At 36.1% G+C, this 13,754-nt stretch overlaps 1 protein-coding gene across 5 annotated transcripts in view; it reads left to right on the top strand.

The window, feature by feature from the left end:
* Window positions 1-13,754, top strand: part of NFATC1 (nuclear factor of activated T cells 1) — a 131,663-nt gene that overhangs the window by 95,738 nt on the left and 22,171 nt on the right. For 4 of the 5 annotated variants that reach the window (XM_083361185.1, XM_083361184.1, XM_083361183.1 and 1 more), the window contains exon 9: window positions 9,543-10,223. In XM_083361185.1, coding sequence (XP_083217311.1) covers window positions 9,543-10,223 — 681 coding nt within the window. The remainder of the gene's footprint in view (window positions 1-9,542; window positions 10,224-13,754) is intronic. The other variant, XM_083361186.1, reaches the window with a different exon arrangement.

Raw genomic sequence — 13,754 nt, 5'->3', positions numbered from 1 at the left:
TATGATATATGTTAAATGTGTCTGTATATGCCTGTGTTTACTCAATCAAACATGACAGCAGTATTGAAGTGTTAACATTGACACTTTCAGTTATGTGAATTAAAGGATACTGAGCCTGCGTAAAGACCTGTTAACAGTTACATTTACTTTAGATCAGAGGCGTCCAATCTTGGAAACTTTAAGACTTGTGGTCTTCAACTCCCAGAATTCCCCAGCCAGTTGAAGTCCACTGATGTTAAGGTTGCCAAGGTTGGACATCCCTGTTTTAGATTAAGGTTATTATTAAGTATTGTCCAGGTGCTTGAGACCACGTAGTATTAAGACATTTTTTTATGTGTTTACAGTGTTCTAAAATCAGATAGTATCACTAGTGTCATGATCAACAATTCAGAGTGTCTAGGATTACTTGAACAGAAATGATTTGCAATTGACTTTCATTTTTTTTCTTAAATGAAGATTGCAGATGTGTGGCTCCTAAAATGTGTCTGTAGTCTGTTCATGTATTTTTTACATATGGAAGATGACATGTCTGGCATGTAAATTATGCAGGGGATTTTTATTTGATGTAATAAGTTCTGCCAATTGTACTACTTTGGAAGGTAGCAGGGTTTAAGCACAGGCTATACATTTATAATTTAATATAGTTTAAGTACTACTGTCACTGGTAATCTGCACAGATGTAAAGGTTGGCAGAATGTTATATAAAAAATTATAGATTGCTTTGAATTAGATTTGGCTAAAAATGATTCACTTTTGCTGATTGCCAGGTGACATTTAAATGATACAAACAGGAGATTTTTGTTGTTGTTGTTGACTGATTCCCCTTTTTTAAAAATGAATGTTTTGGTTATGGTTGTGTGATAAATTTTGCAATGATACGTACAGCAGATGTTCTGTGCTAAAGATATTTTTATTGGTTCTTTTTCTATAGTACTCTTTGTTGTAGATTCATTGGATCTTGAGAGCCAAAGTGTAGGTAATATTCTTTATGTAATTGGGATGATAGGATTTCCAACTTAGGTAGGTCTGAGCATAAGTAAATTTGTCGTACTTCCCAAAATTCTTCAAGCAGCACAGCCAGTATTGAGAATTCTGGAAGTTAAAGTCTGCATATCTCGAGAATACCATGATTAGGAAAGCTGCTATAAGGAGATGTGAAAGTAAAATGCTTGATTGTGAATATAACATTATTGGTTCCTTTGTGATTAAGTGATTATCTTTTTTATAATATCAAATTTTTTAAAAAGTCTATATATAAAAAAGTCTACATGAGATAAAAGAGGCTTCTGATTAGTAATTTGCTGGCCTTGGCATTTTTAGTTGTTTCTCGGGGGGGGGGAGGTGTCTTTTTGGTAAAAGGTAAAATCTTTCAGGAATGATGTGAATTAATAAAAAAAACCTGGCTGTCACTTTGTTATTGGTAGGAAATGCATGACATACTGAATACTGCACAGTTTCGATTAATGACTGAAACTGTGTAGTTCAATTGGAAAAATAGTCCAGTATTTTCATCAGTTCAAGATTCTAGTTGCTTGGTTAAACAGTCTTTTTAATAGATTTCTATTGCTGCCTGTAACAAAATTCAGTTTATAGATGGTTTCATGTCGAGAATCAATTGGCCAGTGATCACTTTCCACTGTTATTCTATCTGAGTTGGTCCAAGACAAAGAAAGATAATTTTCAGCTGAAAGTGATTTTTACCATAACTAATCGTAAGGTGAAGAGAAAGTCATTTGGTGCTTTTTCCTCATTCTCCTACAGATTTGCCTAAATAAGAGGCTTGCATGTGAGCAACAAAGGCATTTGAGGCAATGTTTGTCTTTATGGCAATCTGGCTAATTTTCTTAGATATTTTGGCAACCCACTGTAAATCAAGTTCTTCATATTATTCAGGAGATAAATGGTAAAGAACAGCATAATATAGTAAACAGCCTTATAGCATCTACAAAAATTATAAAGCAGGTGATAAGACTCTCCCGGCCATTATTATGAGACAAAAAAGAGAATGTAAACATGTAAAAGGTTTATTAATAGGTAAGAAGCAAAGCTCATCTGTAAAAGGCTACTGATGCTTCTAGAAATTAAGTCAAACCTAGTGGAGATCATATCTAGGACTTTGGAGAGGCATTCTGAACATTCCACATATAAACGTTCTGCTGGAATTTGGGGAAACCATTTTTCAGAATTTACAATGACAACCATTCCTTGGAGACTACTGTACATTTTGGTACAGGTAAACTTTCATTGTGACTTCCTGTCTTCATAAAGGAAATAGAGATCTTAGAAAAGAAAGCATTAATAAAAATCAATTCAAAATGGTAGACTCCTCATCAGATTTTTTTATTTCTACCAATAATACAAGAGAAATTCCAGAGTACGGTGGGGGGGAGAGAAACATCTGTATTTAAGAAAGAATCTTAACCCTTCCCCCCCCCTTTAAGTTATTATTCTATAGCTCTGGTATCCGTAGATTTGATTGCTCTGTACTGGATCACTTTGTGGTCTTACAACATCTTGTTGAGAAATCTTCCTAGCAACTACAATGCGATCTTTTTGTGAGTTTCATTGGTCTAAGAGCAACTTTTGATTCTATTCCAGGAGTTTTCTATGAGAGAAAGTCAGATCCTCAATGGACATAATGGGGATGCTTTTTTCATATAAAATAATCATAGGGCATGACTTGGCTCCAGCTTTGTTTAATTTTTATATGAATACTTCAGCAGTTTCAGTGGAATTTGAAGACTTCCCTGACCCTAAATGGCTGATGTACATATGCCTCTCTTATCATACGTCGATGATTCTGTTCTGCTATCCCTATGCAATTAGGATTGCTGTGACTGCTAAAGGGCTTTTTGCAATACTGTTTATTAATAATAAGCTATCAATAAATGGATAGTGGGTCAGAAGCACATTAAGCGGTTATACCAATATAAATATTTTGGTATCCATTTCCACTATAATTTGAATTGGAGTATACCCAGGTCACCATGATTATCATTAGCCAAAAACATATTAAGTGCTTTCTTGCAATTTCACTACTACAAAGGAGATTAGTCAGTATTTCAGGTTTTTCATTCAAATATTTTATCCTAACTTTATGGGGCTTCCTTGTGGGTGCAGGGTATCACAAAGAGCTGGAAAGAATGCAGTCTATTTCTCTAAGAACAATTATGGGATTTCCTAAGTGTGTATCTTATTCTGTCTTGTGTTATAGATACATTCAGTATGTTAAGCTAATTTCATCCATTTTAAGAATGAGAGTCCCACTGTAAAGTTTACAGCATTTCATGCTTGGCCAGTAAAAAATAGTTTGTCATATTATTTATCAGTTCATTTATCATATGGAAACTTATATGAATGTATTTTATCCTTTTTATCATTATTATTTAAGTTTAACATTAGCTTAGCATTTTTCTATTGTGCATTTCACATTTCATTATATTCCCAAAACACAGACATGTAAATTATTTGATAAGTTTGATGGTGGAGCAGTGGGCTAATGCCTCCTTAAGTAACACCAGCTGCCTGCAATTACTGCAGGTTCGAGTCCCACCAGGCTCAAGGTTGACTCAGCCTTCCATCCTTCCGAGGTAGGTAAAATGAGGACCCAGATTGTTGGGGGCAATTAAGCTGACTTTGTAATAATGCCGCTTGGGGGTGTGTGTGAAAGCCCTAACAAGCAGGCATATACATAGAATGAAGGCTACTGCTAAGCTTGTAAGCCGCCTTGAGTCTTCGGAGAAGGGCGGGATATAAATGTAATAAAAATAAAAAATAATAAAATTTTCTATATCAGTATCTATGTCAGACAAGTGAGATGTTGAATTGTATTGGATTGCAGATACAAACAATAGAGAAGGTATCATTTGTTAAAATTACAGGAGTCTGTCCATACTCCCCACAGTTTGATTACAAAACATGACATGTAATGGTATCAGGAATGAATGAAGAATGAAGATCAGACATTGACATTCTGTTCTGGTCTTCATTCTTCATTCACTTCTGATACCATTACGTGTCATGTTTTTCTAAACAAAAAAAAAAGTTTAATTTCCATAGAACAATTAAGGAGGTTGTTTTTGAGATACAGTGGGAAGAACCTAACAAAACAATATACTGTAAACATTAGGGTGATACGTATTTCCATGCTTGGAAATCTTCCTTAAGAGAATATAAAATGTAGGTTCCATTTATCCCTTGCATTGTTACATGAATAATGTCTTACAATAAAAAAATGCATCAGTTCTTCTATGATCTATTAACAATCTAATGCACATTTTGGCTTCATTAATTGCTCATAAGCAAGTAAGCTGTGCCAGGACTCTCCTCTGAAAGAACCTCTGTTTCCATGCCTCAATGTCCTGTCTCTTTGGTAATTTTTGAAGAGCTGAACATTTTAACGGCAACTGAGAAGCCCTTCATAACTAAATTATTTAGGAAGAAATAATAATTGTAAAAGCTCAGAATAAATGACTTCAAAAGATAATGATGCTTTATAAAGATTCTAATAGAAGATAATTGAGGCAAGATATAATACTTTAGTATCAATTTTAAGTAAAGATAAGTTCTTATTTCCTCTAGCATGGCCAGTTGATGAGAATGGCTATTTCCGGTGACAATTCTTGATGCAATAAGCTAACTAGACTTTACTACTTTTGGTGTCTTTCATCTTCCTAAAATATATGTCTTTATTTTTCACTCATCTTAACAACCATGAACCAAAAGAGGACCTATGTATTATAGAAAAAACAAAAGTGGATTTAAAACTCATATTTAAAAGAAACCTCCCACTTGTTCTCCTTCAATGAAAATGTTTTAAGTTCTTCATTAAGATTTTATGAACTCATCTTTTATAGTTGACAACTTTTCATTTCAAACATTATAACTGGCATTTCTCTCCCCATATCCAAGTATGCATAGAAGTGTATTGCCTTTATCAACTGGTCTTGCTGTGGGGTCTTCATATGGGGTCCTCTCAGTAAGAACAACAATTTATAGTTGATGGTGCTTCAAACATGTGATTCTACTATTAAATTGACTGATAATGTGATACAAGAGCCTTGGTGGAGCAGTGGGCTAATGCCTCCTTAAGTAACACCAGCTGCCTGCAATTAGTGCAGGTTCGCATCCCACCAGGCTCAAGGTTGACTCAGCCTTCCATCCTTCCGAGGTAGGTAAATGAGGACCCAGATTGCTGGGGGCAATAAGCTGACTTTGTAATAATTTAATTTAATTTAATTTAATAATTTGATTTCTATACCACCCTTCTCCCGAAGGACTCAGGGCGGTGAACAGGGCAATACACAATAAAAATCAGATACAAAAATTAAAAAACCATTAAAAACCAATTAAACATCATGCCCATAAAATCAATACATATTAAGTTAAAAACTAATTTTAAAAAACCCAACCCCACCCCGTCAGACCAGGCCAGCTTGTTCGAAAAAGAATGTTTTAAGATCGCGCCGGAAGGAGCGAAGGTCGGGGGCCGTCCGGAGCTCAACCGGTAAGCTGTTCCAAAGGTCTGGCGCGCCCACAGAGAACGCTCTCCCCCTGGGGGTCGCCAATCGGCATTCTTTGATCGGTGGCACCCTGAGGAGGCCCTCTCTGTGGGAGCGCACTGGACGGAGGGACGTTGACGCCGGTCGCAGGTGTTGCCGTAGGTAATCCGGACCCATGCCATGAAGGGCTTTGTACGTCATAACTAACACCTTGAACCTCACCCGGAGAGCAACCGGTAGCCAATGCAGCTCGCGGAGCAGAGGTGTAACATGGGAGTATCGGGAAACTCCCAAGACAACTCGCGCGGGTTGTGTGTGAAAGCCCTAATAAGCAGGCATATACATAGAATGAAGGCTACTGCTAAGCTTGTAAGCCGCCCTGAGTCTTTGGAGAAGGGCGGGATATAAATGGAATTAAAAAAATGGTTTAGCCTAAAACCATTATAGTTATTGTGTATTAAATCTTAGCTAATTAATTTGATAGGCTAAATATTACTATTAATTCCTAAAATTAGGGCAGTATATTAAAATCTAACAGAGTTCAGGATAATATAAAAATTACAGAAAGTCTGGAGCAAATCTGATCTCCCATTTGTCATTTTAAAACTTTTGAACAAAAATTCATTAATTGATGGTCTTTATAAAAAAAGTTGGTATATAGCAGTGATGGCGAAACTTTTAGAGACCGAGTGCCCAAACTACAACCCAAAACCCACTTATGTGCCGGGTGGGTGTGGCCCATTGGGTGAGCATGGCCCATTGGGTGGGCGTGGCTGCGATGGTAACAGCAGACTGGGTAGGACTAAAAAGTTCAACCAATCAATTCCAACTTTGCGAGATCTTTTTTTTTTCTCCATGAGAAGTTGAAATTGATTGAACCTTTTTTTTTTTTTGCACACGGCGGCGGAGGCCTAAAGCGAAAAAGTTTTATAAAACCCAGCTGAAGGCCTAGGACTGGGGCAATGGTGTGCATGCCCACAGAGAGGGCTCTGCGTGCCACCTGTGGCACACGTGCCATAGGTTCGCCACCACAGGTATATAGCATCATTATTCACCATTTTTATTGAGATTATGCTTCTAAAAAAACCTTGTTCAGTCATTTCAGCAAAGTATTCCCAAATTCAGGTGTCCTGAATTTAATTTTCCATCATCTTAGCTAATGAGGTAAATGATCATACTAGTTGAGGATGATAGGAATCATATTATATCCAGGAGACAATTTGTTAGCTATTACTAAGTTTGAATAATGATCATTTTTGATAAAATAAAACAATACCACTGAAAATAAATATGTCTAAATAATTAGTTACTGAAGTACCAATCTGATGTAGTGGTTAAGGCATCAGGCTAGAAACCAGGAGACCGTGAGTTCTAGTCCTGCCTTAGGCACAGAGCCAGTTGGGTAACTTTCAATTAGTCACTCCCTCTCAGCCCCAGGAAGAAGAAAATAGGAAACCACTACCAAATCTTGCAAAACAAAAAAAAAAACTATACAGAGTTATCCAGACAGTCGCCAGCAGTCAAGACTGACTTGAAGGCCCTTAAATAAATAAATTACTATATCACTTACAGTAATATTTATCTCACCTTGAAGGTAAAATCTGATGTTAATCTGCTGATATTATTCTAAATATTACGTGTACAGCTGTGTTTTTTAAAAAAAAAATTCAAAATATATCCGCTTAAGGTTAATATAAAGATTCCAGTGAGTAAAATATTTACATAATAGTTAGAACATCTGGGTATAAGCCAGATCTCAGGCTATGATGCAACGAAATATCAATGAATTAACTAGATAATCAGATCTTATATTCTGAAGAATTATGTAGCAAAATCAGAAAGCTAGAGGCATTTACTAACTACATAATTCCAGTTTCAAACTTAGCATCCCTTGATAAAACCCAGAAAACCTGTAGATCTTCTCAAATGTCCTTCTAAATATCTAAAAGCAAATGGCAGCACCTATTTGATGGGTTGTGTGTTTGTTTGTGTGTGTGTTTTTTTGTGTGGATTTAAATTACTTTTTGCTAAACTGGGTATATGTAAAACTTATATATAGTGACACTTCTGATATTATATCCATGACTTATTGCTTGAGAACAGGTGCTTTTTAATTAGATTCAGAGATTCCTCCGATTCTTGTGTCAGCTACCAGGCAGAAATAAGCAATCGTTACTGAAAACTTGCCTGATGTATGGTATCTATTAGGAGGATGGTCCACTCTTTGGTTCTAATTAACCAAAGGAGAAGGAAGGAAGAATGAAGAATGGTTGTCTTAAAAGATGGAAGGAAGAATGATCATCAGTTATCACCTGACTAACAGTCTGAACAGTCACACAGGTTACCTGGAAACCAAGTTCCTTGGCATCTCCCTAAAACTGAAAATCCTTTTTTTTTTACCAAGTGTAGTTTTCACATTGGATCTTCAGATATATTGAGAAGAATGGGCTAGATTTTATAGGAATTCTGGTGATTGAACTAAAGCTGATATGTCCTCAGTGTTCATCGGGACATAGTTTACTCATTTTATTTTTAATATTCTTTCTATGAATCAGCAGACTGGTTCATATATAATCATTCTCCTGTCATCCTCAGCAAGCATGGCCATTCACCTTTCTATTGGTAAATATCTATGGAGATTCTGGGTCATTCAGGTCATGGTTGCCCCAAAAGTGCTTGTTCAAGAAGCAACTGGACTTCCTTTTTTTCATTAAAGATGTTTCACTTCTCATCCAAGAAGCTTCTTCAGATCTAATTAGATGGCGGGGAATGGAAGGATTTATATTCCTTGCAAATAGCTGGTCGTTTGCATTCTTTTAGAGAGTCGTTGAGGCCACTGGAGGTTTATTACCCTGAGGATACAGATAAACCTCCAGTTACCTCAATGACTCTCTAAAAGAATGCAAACAACTAGCTGTCTGCAAGGAATATAAATCTTTTCATTTTCCACCATCCAGTCAGAACTGAACAAGTTTCTTGGATGAGAAGCAAAACGTATTCAAAGAAAAAGTCCAGTTGCCACTTCAAAAAGCACCTTTGGGACTTTATTGATAATGAAGGCGCTTGCTGGTTGTTGTTTTCACATAACTATCTTCTAAATGTTTATTGGGTGGGGAAGCCATTGTTACATTTAGCCACAGTCTTTTTCATTATTGTTAATGTTGATTTCAATTAACCTGTGTCACTTATTTTTAAATATACAAGATTTCACATTCACACCAGTGATAATTAACTGCTAACTCTAAGCCCAAAACTTAACTCGTATCTTACTCGCAAACAAAGTATCTGTGAAAATGCTATTTAAATCACATTTCTGTTTATAAATTGTGTTTGAAGAAAATATTAAATATGTCTGGGAACTAATACAACTGATAAATTTAGCTTAGTCCCAAAGTAGTCTTCTGAATTCAATAAATGTGACTTGGAAACTTACCTTCATGAAATATCTCTATACTGTCACAGGGATTATAAAAATTATATATAGACACTATTATTATTTTTAAGGTAGTTCAATTTTTGTTTCTAGAAATAAAAGCTTTATGACGGAATTGTATGCTTTTTCTTAAGCTTGTCGTTCTCTCTGAAGTTTTGTTTTTGTGAACTCTGAAAGCCCCTTCGCAGACTCCCTATGCTTGAATTTACCCATTGTGCAGACATCTATCAAATGGGCCATCAGTAGCAGTCGATAAGCAGTAGTACATCCAAGTTTTAAAAAATTCCTTTGATTACTACAGATCCATAGAGCCCTTGGGTCCAGGGCTTCTACTGTAGCACAGCTATTTGCAAATAGATTTTTATAGCACATTAGAGCTGGCGGAGAGTCCAAAAAAAATAGCCTTTTCCAGTATTAGAACCAGCTGTGGCTTTCTTGCTTGGATGAGTCATTCGTATTTTGGAGAGGGAGGGGGAGAGAACTAGCAAAGGACACACAGAGTCTTATTCAAGACTTTGTTTGTTTTTGCAAAGAGTATCCTAGCCACAAGCCAACTTGATCATATTAACTCTAGGTTTATTCAAAGCACTTTCTTTTTATTTCAACAGTTCCAATTATAAAAACAGAACCCACTGATGATTACGAGTCTGCTCAAACCTGTGGACCAAGGAGCCATGGATTAAGCCCTCTCTCCAAACCGTATTACAGCCAGCAGATCATGATGCCTCCTGATCCTGGCTCGTGCCTTGTAGCTGGCTTTGCTTCCTGTCAGCAGAGAAACACTGTGATGTCATCATCTCCCAGCTCTAGTCCTAAGCTGCATGATCTGTCCTCTCCTGCTTATAAGTGCATCACCAACCCAGGCCATAATCATCTAGGACTTCAGCAGACGGCTGGAGGTGTCCCCACCATACAGGAAGTGCCAAGGTCTATTGTTGTGCACCCAAGCTCTCCTGATCAGTCATCTCACATCATGCTGCAGCCGCAGGTGAGTCAACATCTGAGCAGTACCTGTTCCCTTGGTAATCAACAAACACTCTATCCCAACAGTCCTTCCTCTCCAGTTCCATCTGTAACCCAAGAGTCAACCTATTTGCAGTCCTGCAGTCCAACTCACTCAACTGTAATGGGCCAACAGCAGCTGCCGAACATTCAAAGAAATGAAACTCCAGCAAATCAGCCACTGTCATTGACCGACTTGCATGAGGACAGTAATCATAATTTGGCCCCTATACCCGTAATGATCAAGCAAGAACCTGAAGAATTGGACCAGTTATACCTGGATGATGGTAAGTTTGTAGATGTAGAGGTTTGTGTTCAGCCATTTTGTGTTGAGCCATTGAGTTATTGTAGCCTCGTGGAATATTCAGGAAAGGGGAAGCTGACAACTAACAGCCTTGTGGAATGGCACAGAAGTCTGCTTGGATGACATATGTATAGAAAGATGTATTTACTGTTGTCAACATTAATGAAAGTCCATAAGCTAAACATTAAGCACTATTAGTCATTGTTAAAGTATGTGCATGTCCAAGAACTACAATATAATAACATTAACCATTATTGGTCTTGGCTTAAGCTATAGCCAAGGGCAAGTAGAATGACATTGAAAGCTAACCATCATATAGCAGCTTGAAATGGATAAGCCTACAAGTTAGAATTAAATGATGAAAAGTCTAAGAATACCTACATTAAAAAAGGCACAAACATTATTTTCCTTCTCTAGCATCTAAAGTTAAAGCTGTTTCCATTGCTACATGAAAAAAATCTTTGTTTTGAATTATAAATCATAGATAATTCTGTACCTACATCTACCTATTTCATACATATATATTCTCCATGCACCACTGCATTGCTAAAATGCTACACTGAGTTTGTCCAGCTTCCAAAGATAGAATCATTTCAAGCAAGATGAAATCTGGAATTTTATTGCATTACTTCACTGAATTGTGATGCGGTGTTTAAAGTCTTGAACGTTGCGATGTTTGACCCAAGGCAATGAAAGAAGTCCTTTCAAAAGACAAAGAAATGCCTTTGAATAGACTTAATTTTTTTCAATCAATATAATACTTAAAATTCTCTTGTAATAGAAATCAACCACAAGATAGCCTGTTTGGTTTAATGGAAACCAAACATTAAGGCATCATGCTAGAAACCAGGAGACTGAGAATTCTAGTCCTGCCTTAGGCATGAAAGCCAGCTGAGTGATTTTGGGCCAGTCACTTTCTCTCAGCCCATAACGTAACTCTAAGGTGACAAGCCAATTGGATAATTCCTTTTGTAACTAGTGGATCAACTCTCAAGTGATTGGAAAAAAGCAGATTGTGCACTTGCAGGAAAACACTAGGAAGGAAAAAGAAAAAAATAGTCACAATTTGTTTCTATGTGTTTTTACAAAAGCATTTGTAATATTTCACTCTAACTCTAGGCAGCATGACTAAACCTAAATTCTCATTTTAAAAATTGAAATGTGAAGCTTGACTAGCAATTGCATTTTCTTGTTCCAGGGATTGCAATATAGTTTTTTAAAGTATCCCACTAATATTTGCTATAATTCTGAAAAGAAATTCAAAAGGTATTCATCACATCCAAAATGGCACATGACTCCCCAGTTGCTTTTAGTATAATATTTATGTGGATAAATATTGCCTGTACAAAATATTAAATTAAACAATTAGAAAAATTCAGGAAAGCCCTTTTTATATTCTTATGTCAAGCAGGATGTCTCCATGCCAGAGCATCTGAAATGTATCTTTAATCTAGTTACCTCTGCTGATTTATTTATCTCAGTGTTTTCCGTGGTATTGTTGAGTCACTCATGCACATATTTTTAATTTTTTGCCAAATACAGACAAGCACCTGCCATAGTACATCCCAGTTTTAACCATTGTCAATAAGAAAGACAAAAAAGTCTGATAATGGACGCAGTAGTACCTGGAAACAGCAGGATAAAAGAGAGAAAATTGGAGAAAATCACAAAATGCAATGATCTGCAAACAGAAGTAGAATAACTATGGCAAAAGAAAGCAAAAATAGCACCAATTGTAGTAGGGGCCTTGGGTGCAATCCCCAAAAGTCTGGAGCTCCACTTGAACACCCATCAGCGTTGACAAAATCATCCTCCGTCAAATATAAAAGGCAGCTTAACTTGAAACAGCTTACATCATGCAATGATACCTTTAACATCAAATAACAACATTTGTGTATACCAGGTCCTTAAGAAGGAATTGATGGCTGAATAAAAATGCCAAATTGAGTCTAAACATCTGGCTGATTATGCAAACAACCATAATAATAATTTCAATCAAAATAATTTCAAAAAAACAATTTTAATCAAAATTGAAAGATTATGGCATAAACTGGCTATCATGATCCCAGTGGTTATTAGCACACTGGGTGCTATACCAAACAATCTTGGACAGTGCATTGACAAAATCTCTGTCAATTACAAAAGGTCACACTGCTTGGATCCACAGATATACTACACCAATACAACATCCTAGGTTCTTGGGAAAAACTCAATGTGTTATACAGGACAACACCAACTAAAAAACTGGCAGCTATGATTTCACAGTTTGGGGCTAAATAATAATAATAATAATAATAATAATAATAATAATAATAATAATAATAATAATAATAATAATAATAATATCATCGTAGTAGTAGTAGTAGTAGTAAGTGCCTTGTGTGCAATTCAAAAAGAACTGGAGCTCCATTTGAACACTATTGGCATTGACAAGTTCGCCATCAGTCAATTGCAAAAGGCGGCTGTATGGAAACAGCTTCCATTCTGCGACAATATCCGACAATATCCATAACACCATCAAATCTAAATAAAATAAATAAATAAACATCCAGATCTGCCTATCCCAGATCCCTGGTAAGGACTCGATAGATAGACAAAAATGCCAAACCCAGTCTGAACATCTGGCTGACTATGTAAATAATAATAATAACAACAACAACAATAATAATCAACAATCATAAACAATAATCTAGAAACAGAAAAAGTGACCATATAAATCAATATACCACTACATCCCTTTTAAAATAATACAGAAGAGGGAAGGCTACTTTAGCTCACAAAGTCCCTGTTCCTAAAGCTGAATATGTTTGGTTTTTATCAGAATGTCACTTTTCAAAAGTGTGTAGCTCTCAGAATAAGTTGGCATTTAAGATTATTTTGAAAATGATAGTATTTGCCATTTCAGCATCAAAGGGAGGCCATTTGGATTATTACTCTTATTAATGTTCTTTTGGTGTATTTTGATTCCTACTGCACAATGCCATTCAGTTGTGAAGTTATTTCCTACCATTAAGGACATCAAAGAAATTAGCAAGGGTTATCAATAAATGTTATCTCTATAAGCGACAAGGGAACACGTCAGCACTAACAGGAAGAGAAACTGGAAACTAACTGATGAGCCAACTTTTCTACACGGAGATACTATTAATCAGTGTTTTCTTGAATATGTTGATAACACTTCATGTTTTACAGAAAAACAATGAACAAATAATAGTAATTCTTTAAAACATGAAGTGTTAACATTAGGTTGACATTTCAAACACAATCTATTGGTTTCTGTAATGTGAAATCGATTGTGCCTTTAGGGTTGTGGGAAACTGCAAATGAAGACTTTGAAGAAGTAATCTTGAACACTTTAGGTAAAAATCTGAAACAAAAAGGACTAGTATAGGTTCCAATTATCTTAAGGGATGGTTCAACCTTTGACAAAGTTCGCATGCTTAGTTATAGTTACATTTGAATAAACATAATGGTCTACCCATCATCTAAACCACAGATTATTATTTACAAACCA

This window comes from Vipera ursinii, assembly GCF_947247035.1.
Source record: "Vipera ursinii genome assembly, chromosome: 3".
Classification (NCBI taxonomy): Eukaryota; Metazoa; Chordata; class Lepidosauria; order Squamata; family Viperidae; genus Vipera; species Vipera ursinii.
This window is presented reverse-complemented; position numbering and strand designations above follow the sequence as displayed.